General features: G+C 48.7%; 1 protein-coding gene across 2 annotated transcripts in view; it reads left to right on the top strand.

Moving 5' to 3' along the window:
* Positions 1–8,055: 8,055 nt before the first annotated feature.
* Positions 8,056–24,847, top strand: part of Mrps35 (mitochondrial ribosomal protein S35) — a 37,165-nt gene continuing 20,373 nt past the window's right edge. Inside the window, exons 1-5 of one of the 2 annotated variants that reach the window (XM_057789189.1) lie at positions 8,056–8,169; positions 11,357–11,394; positions 16,024–16,191; positions 18,771–18,831; positions 24,562–24,701. In XM_057789189.1, coding sequence (XP_057645172.1) covers positions 8,073–8,169; positions 11,357–11,394; positions 16,024–16,191; positions 18,771–18,831; positions 24,562–24,701 — 504 coding nt within the window. In that variant the 5' untranslated portion in view covers positions 8,056–8,072. Of the gene's footprint in view, positions 8,170–8,563; positions 8,591–11,356; positions 11,395–16,023; positions 16,192–18,770; positions 18,832–24,561; positions 24,702–24,847 lie in introns of those variants that run through there. The other variant, XM_057789198.1, reaches the window with a different exon arrangement.

Raw genomic sequence — 24,847 nt, 5'->3', positions numbered from 1 at the left:
TAACAGTACAAGAAGTAATGGCCATTATTTATTGAACTCATGTTGGGCCTAGTGATTTGCATATCTTATAATTGCATATAAGGCTCTAGTAAGAAGTAGGTATTTGTTTCTATTTGTCAAACCAAAGATGTGTGTTATTCCCAAGTCATGAGTTGTTAACAGAAAGTCAGTTTCCACTCAAGGCTCCAACTTGTCTAGCAATGCCTGAAGTAGATTTGCCTCTTAGCAGCTGCAAGTGCAGTGATCACAGACATGTCCCCTGCACGGAAGCTGGCAGTTGGCTGCCTCCTCCTCCTCCTCCTCATACTCTGCACTGTCCCTTGTTTGTTTGTTTGTTTTTATCTTTTGAGACAAGTTTTCTCCGTGTAACAGGCTACCGGTCCTGGAACTCACTTTGTAGACCAGACTGGCCTCAAACTCACAGAGATCCTCCTGCTTCTGCATCTCAAGTACTGGGATTAAAGGCTCGCACCACCGCTGCACAGCTTAACCTGTGCCGTAGAGTGCAGCCCTTGTAAAACATGGTCTTAAGTGGTGCGGTAGTACGGCGCATATCCTAGCACTGGGGAGGCTGAGGTAGGATGGCCCAACCTGGGGTACATGGTGAGTTCCAGGTCAGCAAAGGTTTTGTAGCAGAACCTGTGTCCAAACAACACGGACTGAATATCTCCACACTCACCCTGACAGGGCTTCCCATGGCCTTGGTCCTGTCTGTGTTTGGAAATCTAGAGCTCTTGCAAAGCTAGATGGCATCACTGTGAGCAAGATGTGAGCAGGGAGCACACGGGGCTGCCATCTAAATAGGAAGTGTGTGTGATGTTAGGATCTGTGTCACTGGGGCTTGTCTGTTCTACGGAGTCTGTTCCAGGACTGCTTAACTGTGCTATCCCATCACAGTTGTTGAAGAAGGAGAAGGTCAGACCTGAACCTTGTGCTCTCTCTTCTATTTACTCAATCCCTGAGCTGGGTTTTCTCCAGTTGCAAGTTTCTCCCTCCACTGACTCCAATCTTTGGTACCAATTCTGGGGCATCTAGTTATGAATATTCAGCGCATTGCCAACAGCGCTTATCTAATTGGCCCTCCTCTGACTCCATTCTTCTCAACAGGCCACTGTCACTTCCCAGGGTACTTTGGTAATCTTTTTTGTTTTGTCCCTCTCCTGCCTCCATTCCACTGTATAATTGTCATTTCTTCTATTAAACTTCTGGGATATGCCATTTGATTTCTTCTAGAACCCTAATGCCTCTTGGTTTTTCCATTCAAAGGTTAAAGATGACGGGAGTGGGAAGGGCATGACCCATACCTGCGCTATGGAGGCTGAGGCAGGAGAATTCTCACACATTCATATCCAGCCTGTGTACACTTTCAAAAACAAAACAAAGATGGCAATACCTTATTCATAGTGCTGCTATTGATTATCTGAAATCCAGAGTCTTCTGTAGGCGAAACAAAGAGTTCCACAATAGCCGGGAATGGAGTATGACAAAAGTTTATTTATTTGGGGATAAACTCACAGTAAGAGTAGCGATCTGCAGTCCTCTGTGTGTGCTAGAAACTGGGAACTGAATCCAGCAGAAAAAAGGGACCACACATGCTTCCTGTCTGCACTTACAGTACCTGAGACCGTGCTCAAAATGGGCAGTATCTAAAAGGCTATTATTGGCTGAAGGAGTTCCCACAATACCTCCCCCTTTTGTCTAAATAAGAGGATTCTAAGTCTAACACAAAACTATATACAATAAGAATAAATACCTAGTATTGTCCAGGGAAAAGGAGACAAAAACATACAACCAGCATGAACAAAATCAAGGAAGAAACAAATGCTAAATATTTCAACAGTTATCCTATCCTAGGAGTCTAAGTCTTACAATAAAAATGTCTTTGCTGAGTCATGAGAGGAAAGTAACTACGACTATCTAGTCTTCAACCCCATCAAAGACGTAAGAAGAGAATATTACTTGAATAAACAGGAAGTGCAATCAAGCAACTTCTAAAAGTTGCAAAAAATGACAGAGACAACCAGCTACCTGGGCGATCACCCAAAGTCTCATTTACAGTGTTGGGGAATTCAACTTTGACTAAGGCCTGGAGTATCTGACAGACCATTTTCAGAGGCTGAAAAATTGGAAAGACTGCCTTACCCTGTCTTGGCAAGATTCAGCAGTCATTTTGCTTGTATCCTGCTTGTCCAGTCTGGACACTATGCATTTTGTCAGTCAAGGCAAGGGCAGTTCTTTGCCCAAAGACCAGTTTTGCCAAGAAGAAAACAAGCTCCAAATGGAGTGTCTCCAGTGCCCAACATTCTCTTGGGAATAGATTGGTGCTGCCAGGAGCAATCATGTCTCAGGGCAACAGAATCCTGGGTTATTTAAATGCCACATTCTACAGCTCTTTGAAGTGTTTGAAGATTACCTGTCTATGCGAAATACAATCTCTGTGCATCTAAAGAACTTGACTAATCTAACTATAATATGACAAACATGGGTGACTATTGACCTGTAATTCTTAGTACCTATATAGCTTAAAGACAAAGGCTTCACACTGAAAAAAATTAAACAATCTTTAAACAAATGTGTAGTAAATGAGGGCAGTGACCTCAAAATGTAAACATATTAAGTATCTTGATCAGAGGTAGAAATGTATAGTGCAATATGATAAGTATATCCTAAAATTTCATCAATATACAAAATATCTTAAGCAGAGGTAGAAACATGCATACAAACAATATGAGAAAATAACTTTGCATAGGTACAAAAATACTGTAAACAGAAATAGCATATTCAATATAACAAATACAATTTGAATTTATATCAATATAGAAGAATCTATACCAATATAAATTGTCTATAATAGCTCATAAGTAGATACACTAATCTACCTATTATCCCATCCTATCCCTTTCTCTTTTTTTTTTCAAAAGAGATCCCTGAGTCTACCTCATTTCCACCCCCAACTTTATACCTCTTATAACCAACCCCTAACAGATGACTATTGTCTCTAACCCTGAGGACAAACTTTGTTGGGAGAGGGTAATGTGGGATTCCTCTCTGTATGCTATGAATATGTTTTATTATCATTGGTTAATAAAGAAGCTGTTTTGGCCAATAGCTTAGCAGAGTAAAGCCAGGCAGGAGAGAGTAGGCAGAGTCAGGAGCTGCCGAAGGAGAGGCCATCAGAACCTTACTGGTAGGCCACAGCCTTGTGGTAAAATATAAAATGATAGCAATGGGTTAATTTAATATGTAAGAACTAATTAAGAATACGCATGAGCCATTGGTCAAACAGTGTTGTAATTAATATAGTTTCTGTGTGATTATTCGGGTAAGGGCCGGGAATGGCAAGCAGTTTCTGGTTACAAGAAGGGGTGTTGTTTTCTAGAATTACTTCCAGGTGGCATGGGGGCAATGTTATTTCTATGGGATCCTGTAAGAACTAAAATGATGGTTAAATTTCAAGATTACTGTCTGGTAGAATTGCAGATAGTCTCTGAATAGTTGGTAGGGCTTTTCTGAAGTTCTTATTTGAAGTTCTGGCCAGAACGTTGTAAGAAGGTGCACCATCTCCACTAGCCAAGTTGGAATCATCTTGAGCAGTTTGTAGCCCAAAACCCACCTTAGAGTACAACAGTCTTCGGTGAAATCCAAGCCCACTGAGTCCCTTTCCTGACCAGCACACAGGATGTGCTGAGAACACAGATAGAAAAATGTTATTTCAGTATGGGCAAAGCCTTCTGTCCACTGACCCTTGTTTTCAAATGTGAATATACCTTGCAAGTTTAAGAAACAGCAGCCCCTAAAACCCTTCCTGTTAGGAGTGGTCACTCATACAAATCCTGGTGAAAGCAAGGGAAGGATTTTTGTAATCTCTGTGGCACCTCATAACTTCAGGAGAGAAATGAGTACACATTCTCTTCAGCCTTTCTTTTCCCTCCTTGACACATGTATTCAGCCCAAGCCCTCTCCTTGAGGAAGTTAGAATGAAGAACTAGAATCCAGTCCTATCCTGGAAGTGGGCATATAATGTCATGTTTAATATCGCAGTAACGAGTACCAGCACACGTGATTACTTGATGGAGGAAGGTCATTGGCTAATAAAGAAACTGCCTTGGCCCATTTGATTGGCCAGCCTTTAGGTGGGTGGAGTAAACAGAATAGAATGCTGGGAGGAAGAGGAAGTGAGCTCAGATGCAGAGCAGCTCCTCTCAGAGCCAGACGCGATGAAGCAAGCTGCCAGGTCAGACATGCTGAATCTTTCCTGGTAAGACTGGTGCTACACAGATTATTAGAGATGGGTTGATCGGGATATGAGAATTAGCCAGTAAGGGCTAGAGCTAATGGGCCAAGCAGTGTTTATATGAATACAGTTTGTGTGTTGTTATTTTGGGGCATAAGTTAGCCAGGCAGCCATGAGCCGGGCTGTGGGAAGAGGCCTGCAGCCCCCACAACAATTACTTATCTACTTAACTTTAAACAAAGTAAGACAGAGCTAAGGATAAAGCCCGGTGGTAGAGTGCTTGCCTAATGTATGAAATCTGTGAACACATTCACAGCTTATCTATCTTTTAATGTCTGTTGACAAAGGCCTGTCTTGTGCGCTGTCAGTCCAACTCCCAGCACTGCAAAAAAAATAAAAAATAAAAAAATGAACATTAAGGAATGTGAACTGCTGATCGAGAGATCCTTTTCCTCTCTGGTGGCATGGTACTTGTGAAGGTGGCCAATCACAGATCGCTAACTTAGCTGGATTTAGAATTGCCAAGGAAGCACAGCTCTGGATGTGGCTGGGAGTTGGAAGGCCTGTGCGTGTGAGCAGCACTATCCCCTGAGCTCAGGGCCTGAGACTGAGTAGAAAGGAGGAGAGTAGAGCACCAGCATTCGTGAATCTGCCTTCTGACTGGGGAGGCTGCTCATCACCTGCCTCGAGATCCCTGCCATGATGCACTGTTCCCTCAGACTGATCTGAAATTCCCCTTCTTCCTTAAGCTGCCTCAGTCAGGCATCCTGTCACAGCATTGAGAGAAGCTGACCTGCACTCCACAGTTTGGAATACACAGCACTGAGAAAAGAAGCTGTGTAAAAAAGATTTAGTATGAATGGAAAGGTTTATTCACAGATTATCACTTAATGTTCACTGGATAAAGGCCTGTTTTATACCCTGTCAATCCAACCATGGAAAGAATGAAGTTTCCGTTCTTGGGGGTTTTCTATCTTGTGGTGAATGATACAATAAATATGTGTATGTTTATTTCCAGTGTCTTTAGAGACTACCAAGGATCCTGTTAAAAAGGGGCACAAAGGCCAATGAGATGGCTCAGTTGGTACTGGATTCTTTTTGAGGTAGGATCTAAGCACATAATGTGTAGCCTCGTCTGGCCTTGAACTTGCAATCCTTCTACCTCTGAAATTCTGGGTGCCCCCCCCCGGGAAAAAACCAACAACAGAAATTGGGCTAGCAAGGTGGATCAGTGGTAAAGGCCCTTGCTTCCATGCCTGAGTTCCAACCTGAGTTCAATACCTGCGACTCAAAGGGTGGAGAGAACTGGTTCTGACCTCATGAATGATGTGCAGATGTGTACAAGGGCATGCGTGCACACACGCAAGCACACACACATACACACACACACACACAAGCTATTTAAATTTAAAAACAAGGCTAAAAATAATGCTCAAAAGACACCTAGACTAATTAACCAACACATAGGAGGGAAACCAGGGCATATTTTTAAAAATATCTAAAGGTAGTCTTAACGTTCAACCAAGATTGAAAGCCATGTTTTCTTTTTTCCTTTTGAGACATGGCCTCACTTTGCATCACTGGTTGACTTGGAACTCCCTATGCAGACCTTCAGGCTAGCCTCCAACACACAGAGATCCATCTGCCTCAGCTGAGTGCTGGGATTAAAGGTGTGTGCCACCATACCCAGTGGAGACCTATTTTTTTCTTAAGTTTATTTATTTATTTGTGTGTTTATTTTATATGTGTGGCTGTTTTCCTTGCGTGTCTGTCTATGCACCCATACGTGCCTGGTGCCTGTGGAAACCAGAAGAGGGCACTGTAATGAATTACAGAATACTGTGGCCACCATAGGGATGCTGGGAATCGAAATAGGGCCCTCTGGAAGAGCAGCCGCTGCTCCTAACTGCTGAGCCACCTCTCCTGTTTGCGTGCACGTGTCCCCCAGCACCATCCATGTCTCTTAAACAGCTCCCTCTATTATATGAGGTAACCAGTGCTGTGCTGACGGCTGAAGAGGCTGCATGTTTATTCTTGCCTGGATACTTGGAAACACATACTTTCGATGAAGAACTTCGTTTTTATTCAAGTTATCTCTTATATCAACCTAGGCTTTAAATGTAATAAAAGACCATTTAAATGAAGGTTTAATATTTAAAACTATTCTACCCAGAATTACCTACATAATCTGTAGGGATCAATGAAAACTGAAAATGTGGATCCTCCTTCCAGAACTTGCTAAGAACTTTAAGTCAGCAGGAGAGGGGCTTTAAACTAAGTGCAGGACCTCTCTAAATGCAAATCATGTGCCCCAGAGGCCTTTTCCTGGCCTTTGTAACATTTTAAACTATTTCGTACTGACCCGCCCAGCAGGTCCTAAGTTATTCCAGGGTCTTGAAGAGGCACTATCTGAAAGACATGGGGGGAGAGAGAAACGGACGCCAAGCAGTATTCCTTGTCAAGGCATCCCCTTTATTGAAGCAAGTTTCATGTCTTAAATACTCCTCAGAAAGGAGCTAGGGCAAGGGGGAACTGAGGAAAGGGGGAAGGGAAGGAGGGGCTTGGTAGCTAGGCAACTAAGTGGGGCAGTTTGGCAGCTAAGCAGGGCAGTTGCAAGGTCAGTGGCTAGAGCACCTACTGTTAGTGATAAGCAGGAAGCCATGAAGACACTCTGTGGTGCTTTCCAGAGCTTGAGTCTCCACGGTCAGCACGTAATGTTTTGGCTAACATTAAGTTTTCTTGTCTCAAGATTTTTCCTTCAAGGCCCTGTGAGATGTGAGAAAGGAGAAGCCTGAAATGGCTCCTGACATCGTACCTCCAAAGTCCTTTCCAGGTAAAAAAAAAATTACATAGAGTTTAAAAACATCTATTGCCAAATTATACAAAGCTTTACATTGTGAAACGTCTTTGCCTACTGATGTTCTAAAGGAGTTATTTCTTGTAAAGATTATTTTAAATTGTAGTGTGTGTGTGCATGTGCGCGCGTGAGTGCAGGGACATGTGCGCGGAGTTTTACAAGTGTCCATGGAAGCCAGATCCCCTGAAGCTGGAGTTACTTGGGGTTGTGAGCCTTTCTACAACGGTAATAGGAATCCAGCTCTGGTCCTCTGCAGGAATAAGACATGAAAAGACAAAATTTAAACAATCTAGTTCAGAAGGCCATTTCTTTAAACTGCTGGAGGATGCAGCGATACCCCTGCCCTACACACACACACACAGACACACAGACACACACACAGACACACACACAGACACACACAGACACAACACACACACAGACACATACACACACAGACACACAGACACACAGTGTTATGGCCCTTCCCTATAATCCCAGCACTTGAGAGACTGGGGCAGGATGATTGAACAGACTGAAGTAGAAGAGAGTAAGGAAAGGGAAGAAATTAAAAAACGGGGTTGGAGAGGTGGCCCATAGGTTAAGTAGAGGTGACCAGGTTCAATTTCCAGCACCCACAAAAAAAAGCTCACAACCGCTCCAATTCCCTGCCCTCTGCTGGCCGCTGTGGGCAATGAAGGCACACGATGCTGAGCTATCAAGCATGCACCAATATACGTAAAATACATAAATAAAAAGGGAAGGAAGAAAATGTCTTGGAGCAGCCATTGTTCAAAAACAAACCAAACCAAAATAGAGCAGCAGACGACGACTACGAGGCTTCCGAGTCAGAGACCCCCCCCCATCCATTCCACACCAGCCTTGTGGGAGCCACAGCTCCGCCATCCCTATGCCCAGTGCACTTCTGTTCCCACGCCTACGCACTTCCGGTTCCGCCCCCTCCGAGCGGCGCGCTTCCGCTCCGGTTCGCCCTTCTCCACCATGGCGGTCGCGGCGCTGCAGCTGAGGTTGATCCTGTGTCCGGGGGCGCGCGGCCTGCGCTCCTTCTCCTCAGCCGTCAGGCCCGCAGCCGGCCCGCGTGAGTGCGAGTGGGGGGCGGAGAGGGCCCCGCGTGGGGTGAGAGGCCGTGCAGACGAGGGGCTGCGAGCACAGGGGGGCCACCGGGCAGGCTCACCCCGCGGCGGACGCCTGCAGCTCCCCTTCCCCAGCTCCCTCTCCTACAGGGCCTGCCCGCGGCCTCCTCCTTCCGCTCTTGCTCTCCTCTCATGGCAAACCTCGTCTTCCCCCCCGCTGCTGAAAATCAGCCCGCACGTGGTTGCTGGATAAATTATAGATCCCTTCATACGTCCTAGTGGCGCGTCGTTGTCTTCCGGTGTGTCCTAGGCGGAGTTGCGGAGGCTGGCCGGCTGGTGCAGTTCACAGCCAGCGTGCACACGCGTGTATTGTCGTGGAGAGTGTGGAGAATGACGTGCTGTTGAAGAAGTGGCTGACCGGGAAGGGTACGACAGGGAGGGGAGACCTCGAAAGACCAGACGCTTGAACACTCTTGAAGATTTGAGCGAGAGCAATGATCAAGGACGGCCAACCCGACCCGCTGTGTGGTCAGCGGGCCAGCGGCAGCCGTCAGAATTAGAGTGATGGTCTGAACTTTAGGGCTTGCAGGCATTGGGTTTTGATAGAAGTCGTTAGAACAGACATAAGATTTCTGCTTGTAAAAGGTCGCTGGCAGCAGTGTGGCGAACCCACTGCAGCAGGGGAAGGCTGCAAGACTAGTTTGGAGGCCGTTGCTATTCCAAGTGAGGTGATGGTGACCCTGCAGAACGTGATTTGGTTTGCAGGATGTGTTTTGAAGGTAAAGCCAAGAGGACTTATTGGTGGGTTTGGTGTGAGCCTTGAGGGTATGTCTCAAGGAAGCCTGGCAGATCCTTCCCTGAGCTATAGAATGAGTGGCAGTTCCGTCTACAGGATCTGGAAAGGAGGAAAGCAGGGCCTTTGCTGCCTGCCTTGTCGGTGAAGCACATTAAATATCTTGGCCCTCTTTTCCGTTGTCTGTTCTTTCTTCAGTGTTGGTCACACTGAGTTTGTTTCCACATTCTCTGCTATCTCTTCCTAGCTGGGAAGCTACTTTATACAGCACAGGGTTAGACAAACGGGCATTTTGGTGCTGTGCAGATGTGTCCAGGTGCTGAGTGAGCATTATTCCTGCTTCTCAGTAGCAAGTGTGAGGCTGCGGGTGTCCCAAATCTGCATCACTGACAGGGGGCGGTGCTCATTCCTTTGTGGAGACAGTCTAAATATGAATAGTGCCATAGAAGGGCCCTAGAGTGCTCATCATAGCAGTGACTAAGGGTTGTGCCATCAAGTTCCTGCTTTCTTTAGTGTTCTTCCACAGCTCGTTACCTTCTGACCAAGGGGTATCTCTTCCGAATACCTTGGAGTCTCATAGTTCCATCATTGCAAGAGGAATTCTCTGAGAAATTCAAGCAAGCACACTCCACGTGCCCCCAGTCCACTGCAGAACTGTGGGCTGTGCCCAGTCAGAACTCTGCTTCCAAGGATCTGGGGTTGCTAGAATCCCTCCATCACCTTGCCCTGGTTTGGAGTTTTTCTGCGTGAAAACATCCGACAAGCCATAGATTCTCAGCAAGGAGAATGAAATGTACAATCGATGCCATATAGTCTAGTTAAGGGGCAAGTGCTGCCTGAAAAGTTTATTTTTCTAAAACCCAAAGAATGAAATGTTGCGAAGCTGGAAGACTAAGGACTCCTTCCTGAATCCGCCTGTCGTTCTGATGCAGGGCCATGCTAATCTCTGCGTGGATCCAGCCTTGCTGTCTGGGCTGCTGAATCATCCTCCGCTGGCCTTAGACCTCTCGCCCGCCTGCTTTTATGGCTGCCTCCCTCTAGCCCTCAGCCTTAGCTTCAAGTTTGTGTCCTCTGGAGTTATTGCCCACTTTAATTATTAGTGTTCTCAGAGAGAAAGAACCTGTGTAGTGGATGCATGGGTGTGGGGTATCGCCGTGACGGTCTTGACCGTGTTTTGGAGAGGATTGGGAAGGACTTCGGAACTTTGGGTTAGAAGAGCCGTGGAATGTTCAGAGCTCAGTGGTCTGTGCGGTTAGAGCCTTGAAGATAAGAATTTTGAGAGCAGTGTAGAAGATGGAGCCCTGGCTTGTGGAGTTGCAGAGGAAGCAAAGAGACTCTGCTGGGCTGTTTGTGTCAAGTATCTGTGGTGTCCTGGTCAGCTCCAACCAGAATGTCGGGCAGTGGTGGGGGCATGCCTGCACTCTTTTCATCCCAGCGCTTGGGAGTCAGAGGCCGGGGGTCTCTGTGAGATCGAGAACCTGGCCTACAAAGCAGATGCCAGGACAGCCAGGACTGTTGCACAGAGAAACCCTGTCTCAAAAAAACACAAAGACAAACAAACCAAAAACCAAACCAACAACTAAGAGTCCAGAACAACTGAAGTTATAACCCCTGTTTCCCTGAAACAGTCGTGCTGATAATTAGCTGGAGCTGAGAAAGAGCCTGGCATCGTTGAGGTGAAATCTGGGGAGTTTCTCAAGAGTCAGCACACAGAGGTGTTCCAGAGGTGACCAAGGTTGTACCTCCCTCAGGCAGCCCCGCTTAGTAATGGTGGTGCTGGTTTTGAAGGCATGAAGGGGTCTTGAAAAAGCAGATGAGGCTTGGCACTGTGAGGGGCCACGAGAGGCGACTGAAGGTGCAGCTGCAGTAGCTGTGAAGGCCCCAGGATTGAAGGGGCTGTGGAGAAAAGTCGAGGCTTGGCCCCATGAAGATAGCTCAGAAGAGACGTGGGTGAACGCAGCTGACTTTCACAGAAGACCCTAACATTTGGAGATCTTGGTTCCGTGGGATAGCCACCAAGAGCAGCAGCTGGTGTGGGTGGAGCTGGCCTGGAGCCTAGCAGATACCTGCGCCGGCTGTAGAGGGCAGAGTCAGAGAAGTGACTCAAGCCCTTTGAGGAGTCCAGCTCATGAACTGAACCCTACATAATTGAACATTGAGCTGTTTCTATTTTTGGAGATTAGTTTTTCTTTGTTCAGGTTGTGACTGCCCTGGTTCTTCCCTCTTGAACTAAGAATGCGCTTGCTTTTGCCATGGAATTTCTTTTGTTTCCGCTTTCCATTTTGAACGTGAAGAAAATAGGTTGTCATTCTATTGTTCCTGAATGCCTTAAGTTGCGTTAGAACTGCAGCCAGTGATTTTGAACAATGCTACATTATGTATGAATTTTTGTCTTTTAGGTCCGGCATCCAGAAGTGAAAGGTCAATGAAAAGAAAGGTACACACGTATTTCTTGTCTCTGTCTTGATTTCTGAGTCCTAAAGAGAGGCCGAGGGTGCTGCCAGAGGAGGTTTCTCGGGGCTCTGGGGCTGCCATACCTGGTAGTAGTTGGTGTAAGAACGCAGCAGCCTTAACTACCATGGCCTGTTAATAGTGTGAGAACGCAGCACCCTTAGCCACCATAGCATGTTAGTAGTGTAAAAACGCAGCAGCCTTAACTACCATAGCCTGTTAATAGTGTAAGAACGCAGCAGCCTTAACTACCATAGCCTGTTAATAGTGTAAGAATGCAGCAGCCGTAGCTACCGTAGCCTGTTAGTAGTTGGTGTAAGAACACAGCAGCCTTAGCTATCATAGCCTGTTAGTAGTTGGTGTAAGAACGCAGCAGCTTTAGGGGTAGACAGGTGTGAGGTGTGACCCAGAGTACAGACTGGTGACACCTACAGCAGTCAGCCATCACCCCATCAGTTCCTCTCTGGACATCTTCAGGAGTTAAGGTCAGCTGACGAGCATGGAGTCAGAAGCGCAAGCATCGGTCGTCTCGAGCAGTAGTTTTCAGAGAAACGTGTCCCACTCTGGGATGTGGACCACACTGCTGCTGGTGTGTAGATGTGCACTAATAAATTTTGCCTCCTAAACCCCATTTTAGAAAAATATTTACCTTTTTTGTTTCGGGTGGTTGTGAGCCACCTGATGTGGGTGATGGGGACAGAATTTGGATGCTTTGCACAAACAGTAAATGCTCTCAACCACTGAGTCGTGCCTTTAACCCCAAGCCCTCCTTTTTGTGCAGAGGCTAGCCCCTTCCGTGTACACTTTTGCATGCATACAATGTGTTAACGTGACAAAGCTTTCAAGTCACTGTCTTGGGTTTGGAAACATCATGCATTTTTAAATCTATTTAACTTTAAAATTTATCTCAAAAGTGCTTCCTCTTTATTGTGAGTGTATCTGTTTGTGTGAGTGTTGTGCACACGTATGAAGGTCAGAGGACAGCTTTCGGAGTCAGTTTTCTCTAATGTGTGGGTCCCAGGGCTTGAACTCAGGCTGTTAGGCTTGGTGGCAGCACCTTTACTTGCTGAGCCCTCTCTCTGGCCCCTAAATAGTTACACTTGCTTATCTCCCTTATTCTCCAGTCCCGTGTCCGTCACCACCCCCCCCCCCCCGCCCCCCGCCCCAACCTCCTGTACAAGTGTTTCTCCCCACCCCCACCCTCCTGTACTGTCCCCTCCCCACCCTCCTGTACTGTCCCCTCCCCACCCCCACCCTCCTGTACTGTCCCCTCCCCACCCCACCCTCCTGTACTGTCCCCTCCCCACCCCACCCTCCTGTACTGTCCCCTCCCCACCCCCACCCTCCTGTACTGTCCCCTCCCCACCCCCACCCTCCTGTACTGTCCCCTCCCCACCCCACCCTCCTGTACTGTCCCCTCCCCACCCCACCCTCCTGTACTGTCCCCTCCCCACCCTCCTGTACTGTCCCCTCCCCACCTCCACCCTCCTGTACTGTCCCCTCCCCACCCCCACCCTCCTGTACTGTCCCCTCCCCACCCCCACCCTCCTGTACTGTCCCCTCCCCACCCCACCCTCCTGTACTGTCCCCTCCCCACCCCACCCTCCTGTACTGTCCCCTCCCCACCCTCCTGTACTGTCCCCTCCCCACTCCCACCCTCCTGTACTGTCCCCTCCCCACCCCACCCTCCTGTACTGTCCCCTCCCCACCCCACCCTCCTGTACTGTCCCCACCCCCACCCTCCTGTACTGTCCCCTCCCCACCCCACCCTCCTGTACTGTCCCCTCCCCACCCCACCCTCCTGTACTGTCCCCACCCCCACCCTCCTGTACTGTCCCCTCCCCACTGCCCAACCCTTCTGTACTGTCCCCTCCCCACCCCACCCTCCTGTACTGTCCCCTCCCCACCCCACCCTCCTGTACTGTTCCCTCCCCTCCCCACCCTCCTGTACTGTCCCCTCCCCACCCCCACCCTCCTGTACTGTCCCCTCCCCACCCCACCCTCCTGTACTGTCCCCTCCCCACCTCCACCCTCCTGTACTGTCCCCTCCCCACTGCCCAACCCTTCTGTACTGTCCCCTCCCCACCCCACCCTCCTGTACTGTCCCCTCCCCACCCCACCCTCCTGTACTGTCCCCTCCCCACCCTCCTGTACTGTCCCCTCCCCACCCCACCCTCCTGTACTGTCCCCTCCCCACCCCACCCTCCTGTACTGTCCCCTCCCCACCCTCCTGTACTGTCCCCTCCCCACCCCACCCTCCTGTACTGTCCCCTCCCCACCCCACCCTCCTGTACTGTCCCCACCCCCACCCTCCTGTACTGTCCCCTCCCCACTGCCCAACCCTTCTGTACTGTCCCCTCCCCACCCCACCCTCCTGTACTGTCCCCTCCCCACCCCACCCTCCTGTACTGTTCCCTCCCCTCCCCACCCTCCTGTACTGTCCCCTCCCCACCCCCACCCTCCTGTACTGTCCCCTCCCCACCCCACCCTCCTGTACTGTCCCCTCCCCACCCCACCCTCCTGTACTGTCCCCACCCCCACCCTCCTGTACTGTCCCCTCCCCACTGCCCAACCCTTCTGTACTGTCCCCTCCCCACCCCACCCTCCTGTACTGTCCCCTCCCCACCCCACCCTCCTGTACTGTTCCCTCCCCTCCCCACCCTCCTGTACTGTCCCCTCCCCACCCCCACCCTCCTGTACTGTCCCCTCCCCACCCCCACCCTCCTGTACTGTCCCCTCCCCACCCTCCTGTACTGTCCCCTCCCCACCCCACCCTCCTGTACTGTCCCCTCCCCACCTCCACCCTCCTGTACTGTCCCCTCCCCACCCCACCCTCCTGTACTGTCCCCTCCCCACCCCACCCTCCTGTACTGTCCCCTCCCCACTGCCCAACCCTTCTGTACTGTCCCCTCCCCACCCCACCCTCCTGTACTGTCCCCTCCCCACCCCACCCTCCTGTACTGTCCCCTCCCCACCCTCCTGTACTGTCCCCTCCCCACCCCACCCTCCTGTACTGTCCCCTCCCCACCCCACCCTCCTGTACTGTCCCCACCCCCACCCTCCTGTACTGTCCCCTCCCCACCCCACCCTCCTGTACTGTTCCCTCCCCTCCCCACCCTCCTGTACTGTCCCCTCCCCACCTCCACCCTCCTGTACTGTCCCCTCCCCACTGCCCAACCCTTCTGTACTGTCCCCTCCCCACCCCACCCTCCTGTACTGTCCCCTCCCCACCCCACCCTCCTGTACTGTCCCCTCCCCACCTCCACCCTCCTGTACTGTCCCCTCCCCACTGCCCAACCCTTCTGTACTGTCCCCTCCCCACCCCACCCTCCTGTACTGTCCCCTCCCCACCCCACCCTCCTGTACTGTTCCCTCCCCTCCCCACCCTCCTGTACTGTCCCCTCCCCACCCCCACCCTCCTGTACTGTCCCCTCCCCACCCCCACCCTCCTGTACTGTCCCCTCCCCACCCCACCCTCCTGTACTGTTCCCTCCCCTCCCCACCCTCCTGTACTGTCCCCTCCCCACCCCCACCCTCCTGTACTGTCCCCTCCCCACCTCCACCCTCCTGTACTGTCCCCTCCCCATTCCCACCCTCCTGTACTGTTCTCTCCCCACTCCCACCCTCCTGTACAACTGTTCCCTCCCCACTCCCACCCTCCTGTATTATTCCCTCCCCGCCCCCACCCTCCTGTACTGTCCCCTCCCCACTCCCCACCCACCCAGACTATTTCCTTCTCTTTTTGAGGCGTGGTCTCCTGTAGTCTTTATCTTGCTTTGTAAGAAGTATGACCTAGAACTTTTTCTAGAAAATTTTAAAATATCTATTTTGTGTGTATGAGCGTTTAGCCCGTATGTATATATCTGTACCATCTGTGCCTGGTATCCAAGGAGGCCATAGGAGGGTGACAGATGGAACTGGAGTTACAGTTAGGAGCCACCATGTGGGTGCTGGGAACTGAACCTGGGTCTTCTGCAAAAGCAGGCAGTGCTCCTAACTACTGAACCATCTCTCCAACCCCTGGCCTAGAGCTTCTGAGCACTGCTTACGGGAATGGAGCACCATACCTAGTTGCCGGGGTTCTGCCCAGCTTCGTGCATCTAAGCAACACTCTACCCACTGAGCCACATCCCAGCCCTGTCTCCAAGTTCTTAACTTCCTCTTGTGTTGACTTACGTCGTTGAGGTTTTTATAAACTTCATAAACATGTTTCATAAACTACATAAATAGATTGTTTAATTCTTGTGAAGGAAATGTGATCTAAAGGGGAGCTTGTCATAATTTGAAGCAGCTGAGCAGAGATATTCATGCTGAGTTAGTGTCTTTTACTTAACAGATTTGTTGGGAATCCGTCTATTCATTTGTTGTTGTGTGTATTGTGTGGGTGTGGGTGCTGCAGATGCAGGCTGGAGTTTGGAGGACAGCTCTGTTGTGTTGGTTCTTTCCTTCCACCTTGGAGTCCCAGGGTCAAATTCAGGTGTGCACAGCCTTTCTCAGTCTCTCTCAGTCCTGGAAATCAGGTTTTGCAACTTTTCTGTATCTTAGCTATAGCTTTTGTCTTAAAATTAAAGAATATGTTTATATTGTAAAATTTAAAGTATTTTCTGTTTCTTAGGCACTGCCTCCAAGGACAGAGAAGATGGACGTTGACCAGGACTGGCCCAGTGTCTACCCGGTTGCGGCGCCATTTAAACCCTCTGCTGTTCCGCTGCCTGTCCGAATGGGGTATCCAGTAAAGAAGGGTGTGCCCTTGGCAAAGGAGGGAAATCTAGAGCTGTTAAAGGTAAGGAGCTGGTTCAGGGCCCAGACAGCTCTTCGGTGGGCTGTACCACCAAAACCCGCTCCCAAATAACCACACAGGGACTTATTATAAATGTTCAGTCAATAGCTTAGGCTTGTTACTAACCAGCTGTTTCAACTTAAATTAACCGTATTTCTTATCTACGCCCTACCACAGCTGTGCCTTTTTTCAGCACAGCCCATTCATTTTCACTTCCTCTGTATCTGGCTGGCGACTCCGCCCTCCTTCTTCCCAGTGTTCTCTCAGTCTGGCTGTCCCGCCTGACCTCTTTGTGTCTAGCTGTTGGGCAGTTGACTCTATTAAACCAGTGAGAGTAAACCATCTTCACAGTGTACAAAGGACTCTTCCAGCCCGGGTGGGTGCTCATCCCCGCCCCACCTTCGTGTTAGGGCCCAGTAGAGAGCAGCTCATCGTGTTTCAGATCTTATTCGGGTAGGGACGGGTGCTGTTCCTGTAAAGAAGACTCCAGGAGTCGCGGGCATCTGATAAATTAGTCAGTCCTCCGGCTTCTCTGTGGCCTTGCTGTTGTGTCCTTCAGGTGGAACCAAGGAGGGCAGAATAACCTGATGCTGAGAACCAGCGTGCAGAAGACACACTGATGATTGTTGTGAGGGAAGTCATAGCCAGAGTGGTCTCGCGCTTACTGTGTCTGCCCCTCCTGTTTCCACACCCGTGTGCTAGAGTTCTAACACTTGTTAAAGAGGAGGGGGCAGGACAGGAAGGACACAGGTGAGACTGGCCCAGGAGAGCATTTCCAGCAGACAGGAGACAGACAGCCTTCAGATGGAGGGAACTTGGTGCAGGCAGAGGGCTGCCACATCCCTGTGGGTGCTGACATCTGTTCCTGAGCTGGTCACTGAGCATGCTCACTGTCTCATCTGCATCAGCTGCGTTTATTTGGCAATCCTAGGATTTACATGTTTCAAAAATAAGAACAGGTGGCATGTGCCTTTAATTCCAGCACTCGGGAGGCAGAGGCAGGCGGATCTCTGTGAGATCGATACCAGCCTGGTCTACAGGAGCTAGTTCCAGGACAGGCTCCAAAGCTACAGAGAAACCTTGTAGCCAAAAAAAAAAAAAAAAAAAAGCAGCAAAAAAGCTGCCCATTCCATAATCCTGGCATGTAATTCTTTTTTTCCCCTGGATTTTAAGTAAATATATTCTGTTCAAGATTCAAGTTTTTAGAGTAACTTTCTGTTTTTTAACTCTTTTTCCCCCAAATGAGTTTCTTAAGATAAATTGCTTTTTACATGCTTAACATTATTATAAAAATTGTGTTGGTAGGGGCTGGAGAGCTGGACCAGCACTGAAGAGCACTGGCCGCTCCTCCACTCTTCTGGTGGTTATGATTCCACAGGCAACTCACAGCCGTCTAACCCCAATCCTTGGGGTCAGCGCGTCACGACAGCCTCCAGCTCTAGGCATGCATGGCGTACATACATACATGCACATGGTAACTCAGCCATCTAACTCCAGTCCCTGGGGTCAGCGCATCCTGACAGACTCCAGCTCTAGGCATGCATGGCGTACATACATACAAGAAGGCAGAACCCTCATACAGAAAAAAGAACATGAATAAGTCTTTTTAAAACAATAACACTTAGATTCAATTCAAGTTATGCTGGTAAGAGTTACTTGTTTGAAAGGAATCACCTCTTTGCCCTTTTCTAATTTTGACTTTGTGCTGTATTGTGTCAGCACCAATGTGTTCCTGACATCACTAGACTGGTCAGATGAGAGCTGGTGTGATGGCGCATGCTTGTAGTACCAGTGCTTGGGAGGCCGAGGCCAGAGGGTCCGGAGTCCATAACAAGTGTCAGGCTAGCCTGGGCTACGGGGACTCTCTCAAAGGCTTAGTTAATAAATAAATGCAGTCATCTATGTAGTTGAGACTTGCCAGCTTTGTTCATTCAGTTTATGAAGTGCTTATTGTGTGTAAGCAGAAATAATGTGCCAGGCTTCTTGGAGAATTGGGGGATTGACAGATTGGTGTTACACGCTTTCAAAATTATTATTGTTGTTGTTTTCTGGATTTATGAGACTGTCTTGTGCAGTCCGGGGTGACCTTGCCTTCACAGTCTCCCCGAGTGCTGGAATTGCTAGTGTGAGCTAACACACCCTGAAAGCCTTTGGTTTTATAGTGGAGTAGCACATGAACGCTGTAGATTCATGGCATAAAGAATGCTATGGCAGTGCTTATGTTTTAACATGACTGCTGTCTTGTAAGACATGTGAAATGAAAGATAAGCGCCATCCGATCCTGGTGTATCGGAAATAAATCACACAGTCTCTGGGCTTGGACTGATGCTGCGGAAGAGCTGTCCCCTTTTATTTACGTGATTTACTGGTTCTGGTTCAGGCTATAGGAATATGATCCTTCCCGTGTGTTTATGATATGGCAGGCGTGGTGATGCATGGTTGTAGGAAGCTTGAGCAGGAAGGTCACTAGAGCCTGGGAGTTTGAGAATATCTAGGAAGTATGTTGAGACTCCAGCTCACGAAAAGGGGGTGGCTGGGGGAGATTTGACTGTAACTTATCCTTTAAAACCTCTCTGTTTTAGATCCCAAATTTCCTGCATCTGACTCCTGTGGCGATTAGGAGGCACTGTGCAGCTCTAAAAGGTACGCTTTCCTCTGGGAGCCTGGGGCTGATTTCACATGCAGAAAGACATGTGTCTAATGAGACACAGCCTTCCGCTCTGAGTCACTGTCTCTTTCTTTCCCTTTTGTTTTGTTGAGAGAGTTTTGTTCTTCTTTACTAGATAGCCCAGGGTGGCCTGAATATTGCTATGTAGCCCAAGGTATCCTGAAATATATTCCCACCAAATCCTCTAATATGGTAGTGCTCCCCGAGGGCTCCACCCTCCTGCCTCTCCATTAACAACGATCTGTAAATAGTTTAAGATGTTCAGTGTATAAGCAGCAGTTTGTGTTTGTTACCATTATGTGTGTATTGCATGTGGGTGTTTTACCTGCATGCATGTGTCTGCCATGTGCTTGCATGCCTAGTGCCGGAAAAGGTTGTCAGGTCCCCTGGAACTGGAGGTAAACATGGTTGTCAGCCACTGAGTCCTGGAACTCAAACCTAGGTCCCTGTCTGGAAGAGCAGCTCTTAACTGCAGAGCCACCTCACAGCCCTTTTATCAATAATTATTGCTGAGCACTGTAAACTCATCAAAAACAAATAGAGGTTGAAACTAAGGCATGGCTGTGCACATTGTATTTACTCACCAGAAGGTAGTCTCTGTTACCCTAGTTCCGTTTTATATTTAAAAATAAACACCATCAAGAATATTTAATAAATGTGCAATAGCTGAAGCAGATTGTAGACTGATTTGTCTTTAGGCTACCAGCTCACAAACAATGACATGAGACTTATTAATTATGAAAGCACAGCCTTAGCTTAGGCTTGTTCCTAACTAGTTCTTATAACTTAAGTTAACCTGTATCTTTTGACCTGTGCTCTTTTATGTGACCTGGTGACCTTTACTCTGTCCTACCCATCCTGCTTCTTCCCACATCTGGCTGGCAACTCCACCTTTCTTCTTCCCAGCACTCTCTGTCTGCCCGGAAGTCCTGCCTATCTCTCCTGCCTAGCTATTGGCTGTTCGACTTTTTAGTACACCAATCACAGCCATTCCTCTTCATCCAGTGTAAACTACCCACAACAGCAGGTGGCCGGTATGAGCACACAGTTGCTCGTCTCGCTGTGCTGTTGCTGTGTGTCCTGCCCTCTCCACTGGAGTGGGGTCATGTCTGTAGAGTTGCAGTTGATCGTAAGAAGCCACTGTGATTCTTTCCTGAAATACTGTCCTTCAGGCCAGTACATTTATCCAAGAGTTGAATTGCTGCATTTTCCATATTGTTGGTCATCCTACATATGGTTCATTCCATAAAGTGAATGAGTTCAGATGTGAAAGTATGAAATTCCTGTCCATGATTTTTATCATATCCACCTTCATCCCATCCTAATAAAACCTCCCACTCCTAAGTTCATGGGTGTGGGGCCATCCATGGCAGCAGGGGTTGACCTGCTTGGAGTAAGAAAGTCTGAACCTCCCTCTCCAAGAAGACATTGGCCATCATTGTCTCCTCATGTGGGGACGGGGACTCAGAGCCCCTCCCCACTCTGTTGACCGGAGTGCTCGTGTGTGGGCAGCCACAGCTGCGGTTCCTCCGCCCTCTCTTAAGCGACAGTCCCTAAGCCTTGGGGCGGGGTAAGAAGATGTCCAGTGGTTGTTGAGCCTTTCAGACACTTAGCCAGTTGTGAAATTAGAACTAACCACTGTCTCCTGCACTGTCCCCTACTTTGATGTGGTCCCAGAGCTGCCCTAATCTGTTGTATAGAGACGTGAATTTAGAGGACAGTCTCATGCCATGTCCGTGAGCCAGATAATAGTATGTTCACTTCTGGGGCCTGCGTGCTCCCCACTTGTGAACTCTCAACCAGGTTTACCGTATTGGGCATGTGCCTCCTGTGGAGGGGCTTATATCCAGTCCATAAGTGGCTGGTGACCTCATGATGTGTGTGTCACTGTCACACACATGGGCGTATCTTGCCATATGATTTGTTATTGTAGCCTGTAGTTCATAGCTCTGTGAAACCACTAATGATTTTTACCCTGGGAGCTTGCGTAGCCACTTCCGGGACTGTCAGCTAGCCAGTGGGAAGGAAGCCTCGGTCAGTACCAGCTCACTACTCTGTTCAGCAGTAGGGTCTCCCTGTGAAGTTCTTATGGATACTGTTCCGGAGGTCTCCAGGACACCTCACAAGCCTGAGCTGGCTTCCCCCCCACACTGGACCAGATCTACCTGCTGTGATTCTCATTTGTAGGTGGGTTCAGCACTTGTTGTTGAGGTAGAGAAAGCACTTGTGTGGACTGGACAGCCCTGCAGCTTTACGAACAGATTCAGATGAGTGAGACTCAGGCTTAAGAGTGTAGGATGAGTTGAGTAGCCAAACCGACTGGGACCCCACACTGCGGTTATCCTTGAGTTGTCTGTCTGTCTGTCTGTCTGTCTGTCTATCTACCTACCTATCATCTGTCTATCTACCTACCTACCTACCTATCTATCTACATACATATCTATCTATCTACCTATCTTCTGTCTACCTACCTACCTACCTACCTACCTACCTACCTACCTACCTACCTACCTTCCTGAGGCAGGGTCTTGCTGTGTAGCCCAGGTTAATCTGAAACATGCTTTATAGAAAACTGGCCTCCACCTTGCAGTGATCTTCCTGCCTCTGCCTCATGATTCAGACTTGACCTGGTTAATTGTTAACACTGACAACTTAAAAGTGATTGGTACATGTGGCTAATCAAATAGTTGAAGCCTCCTGCTATTCCATCCCTGCCTCTCATCCCAGAAAAATCTTAGTTATCACTTAGTTCTTGTAACCCCTTCCAGAGAACCGAGTTGCTTTGTTCTTGCAGTGTGTGCTTTGTGTGCCGTGCCTGCATGTGAAGAACTGCGGTAACTGCAGGAACACGGCCACTGCAGCTCCAGAGCTGCTGGCGTGGAGCAGCGTCTGTTGCTCCCTGGACGTTGGCGTGTCTGTCATCCACCTGCATCGTGGCCTTCTCCTTCCCACAAGGATTAGTAGGACTTTTTGTTTTGTTTTGTTTTTCATGATAGGGTTTCTCTGTAGCTTTGGAGCCTGTCCTGGAACTAGCTCTTGTAGACCAGGCTGGTCTTGAACTCACAGAGATCCACCTGCCTCTGCCTGCCTCTGCCTCCCGAGTGCTGGGATTAAAGGCGTGCACCACCACTGCCCAGTGAATTATTAGTACTTTTCTTGTAGTATGACCGACTACCCAACTGAAACAACTTATGGGGGATTTGTTTGGGTTCATAATTTGAGGGATTCTAATCTGTCATGGCAGGGAAGGCGTGGCTATGGGCTCCTGACTGACACAGCTGGAGTGTAAAGTATCTTACTGTCTTCGCAGATCAGGAAGCTCGGCCCTACCTCCTAAAGGTTGGACAGCCTCCCAGAGCAATGCCACCAGCTCACACAAGTGAGCCTGCGGAGGAACGCCACTCCCACCAGCAGCAATGACTTGAAGGCAGACATGTTCACGTAGTTCTCATGTGTGCGCACTCTGTTGGGTATTCCGTAGTTGAAGAGTAAGCACCTTCAGATGGCGTCCTAGTGTCCCTGATTATCCCGTCAGAGGCTCTGTCCGTGTGCAGAGGACTTGTTCTGACTTTTTAGGAAAGGAACAAAACCTAGGACATTTCTAAAAGTGACAACTGTTCCAAATTGATGTCCCACAGATTGAATCCATTTTTTTTAATCTTGTAAAAGCCAGTTAACAAATGCATTCCGATATACCGTGATAAATTGCATTTTTTTATCTTTTTAATTTTTAAAAAAGTAATTTTAAAATGACATTTCTTCTGTATGTGCATGTTTGCTTGTTAGGGCATGTGCTGGCCATGGTGTGCATATGGAGGTCAGGGATATCTTACGAGACTCAGTTCTCCTTCCTCCGTGTGGGTCCCTGGATCAAGCTCTTTACTCTCTCAGCCGATTTGCCAACCCCATTTTTCTCTTTTAAACACTATTTTTAAATGTGCTTGTGTTCTAGCAACTGATTGTTTTGATGAAGGAGTTCTCCAGTTCCTAGACTGAGCGAAGACTTCAGTGTGGCACATTCGTGTGGCAGCACTGAGCATAAATGAGTGCTTTCTCATTTCCTAATTACACCTCTGCTGTCTCTGGCTTGAGAGTGCAGCTTCCAAAAGACTCAAGGTTTTTCAGCATTTCTTCTCAGTTTTCTTTCAAAGTAGGTCACTTCAGATTTTATATCTAACTTGCAAATGGAAAATGTGAAATGCAGGAAAGTTCAGTAATTTACCAAGGCTGAAGAGCCAGAGGAGAAGTTACATAAACGCCGAGGCTCTTCAGAGCCGACCACTGCCGCACCTATCAGACGCTGATGGGCTATTATGTGCTTCCCACTTGGCTGTGGCTTTTGGGGCACGTAATTTAGGTAATTTAATGTAAAAACTGTAATTATCATCTGATGATTGAAATAACTTATTTGCAGTTTAAAAGAAAAAATATTCTGTACAAAACCAATAGTCTGTGAACTGATCAGACTTGGTGCTTGGTGGCCTGCGTCGGGTGCTGCCTGAGTCCACGGTGGACATGATGGTCAGCTCTGCCCTCTGGTCTTTTCTTCACATCAAATATTCTCCATTCTTCCTTCCCTCATGTACAGGCTTTGGGGGTTTGTTGTTTTGTGGGGTTTTGTTCTGTTTGAGACAGGGTGTTGCAGTGTTCTGTTTGTGACCCGGTCTGGCTGGCACCCCTGTGTAGCCCAGGGTGACCTCCTGCTGTAGCAGCCCAAGCCACTGCGTCAGAGGACCTTTGTAATTCAGAGTGACATTTTACAGACTCGGAGGAAGCCTAAAGGAAGATGAACAAAGTACTACAGTTGGGTAATTGTTAGCTTGGGTGAATGTCACAGGCGAAGGCCTCTCCGAGTTCCCTGGTTATCTGTCACAGAGATGGCCAGCTTTTCTCACAGTATGCTTTGCAGGGGAAGCTTGAGTCTGTGATGTCCGCTGTTCACAGGCTGAGGAACCGGTTGCTGCCATTTGCCCTTAGAGTGGGGCTCTTCAAGGACTGAGAAGAGCCCGGTGTGAGAAGTCTTCGTCCTCAGCTAAAACCCTCCTCCATGCAGACTTGACCACGTAGGGCGCTGTGAAGTCAGATCCTAGTAACTGGGAAGCTGGCAGCTACTCCCCATCAACAAACTGGGAACTGAGTTTATTCCTCGGCTCGGGGAATGAGAACCCTGACCATAAGTGCTTGAGACCTGGGACTACCTTCTCTCTAGGGTCACCATCTGCTCACCGGGGTCAGGTGGAAGAACAGGAGCTAGTGTTCAGACCCTCAGGTGATGATAATGTCAGGTTCAAGAAGAACGCTGACAGGACTTAGCTTCTTCCGGGGTTCCAGTTCCTGTCGGTTGATCTTTCTAGTGGTGTCGATTTGGGAATGGTTATCATTCCTTCTTGCTGCTCACAAACAGTAGACTCTGGGCACCAAGCTGTTGGGAAAGAAGAGTTAAACAGCAGCTACTCACAGAGCCTGGCATGTCCATCATGGGTGTTCTCAGTTTCAGTGCTGGGGACTGGGCTGTGGGCGTGGCAAACTCTCAGCCACACCCCAGCATCCCTGCTCCCCACTATACTGAACATTATCAGTGTAGGGTGGATCGCAGAGGAAAGGCCGATGCAGAGGACAGTTTACCCATGACTGTCCAGTCTCCAGCCTGTGTCACGTGGCTATCATTACAGAGCTGTGAATGAGATAACTTTTCATCTTCTCAGATTTCTGCACAGAGTGGCCAGCTGGACTGGACAGCGATGAGAAATGTGAGAAGCATTTTCCGATTGAGATCGACACAGCTGACTATGTGTCCTCAGGACCATCTGTTCGGAACCCCAAATCACGAGTGGTGACGCTGAGGGTAAGAGGAGCGTTTACACCATGGCTGCTGTTAGATGTATTTTAAGTGCATTCTGCGTGTCGTTATAAAACGAATGCGTGTTTTACTGCTCAGTCCTCCTTTGTATTTAATGGGATGGTATTGTGTGTGCATTGTAATCTGTGTTG

This window comes from Chionomys nivalis, chromosome 1, assembly GCF_950005125.1.
Source record: "Chionomys nivalis chromosome 1, mChiNiv1.1, whole genome shotgun sequence".
NCBI lineage: Eukaryota > Metazoa > Chordata > Mammalia > Rodentia > Cricetidae > Chionomys > Chionomys nivalis.
The sequence above is the reverse complement of the archived record's forward strand: the minus strand, read 5'-3'. Positions and strand labels throughout refer to the sequence as shown.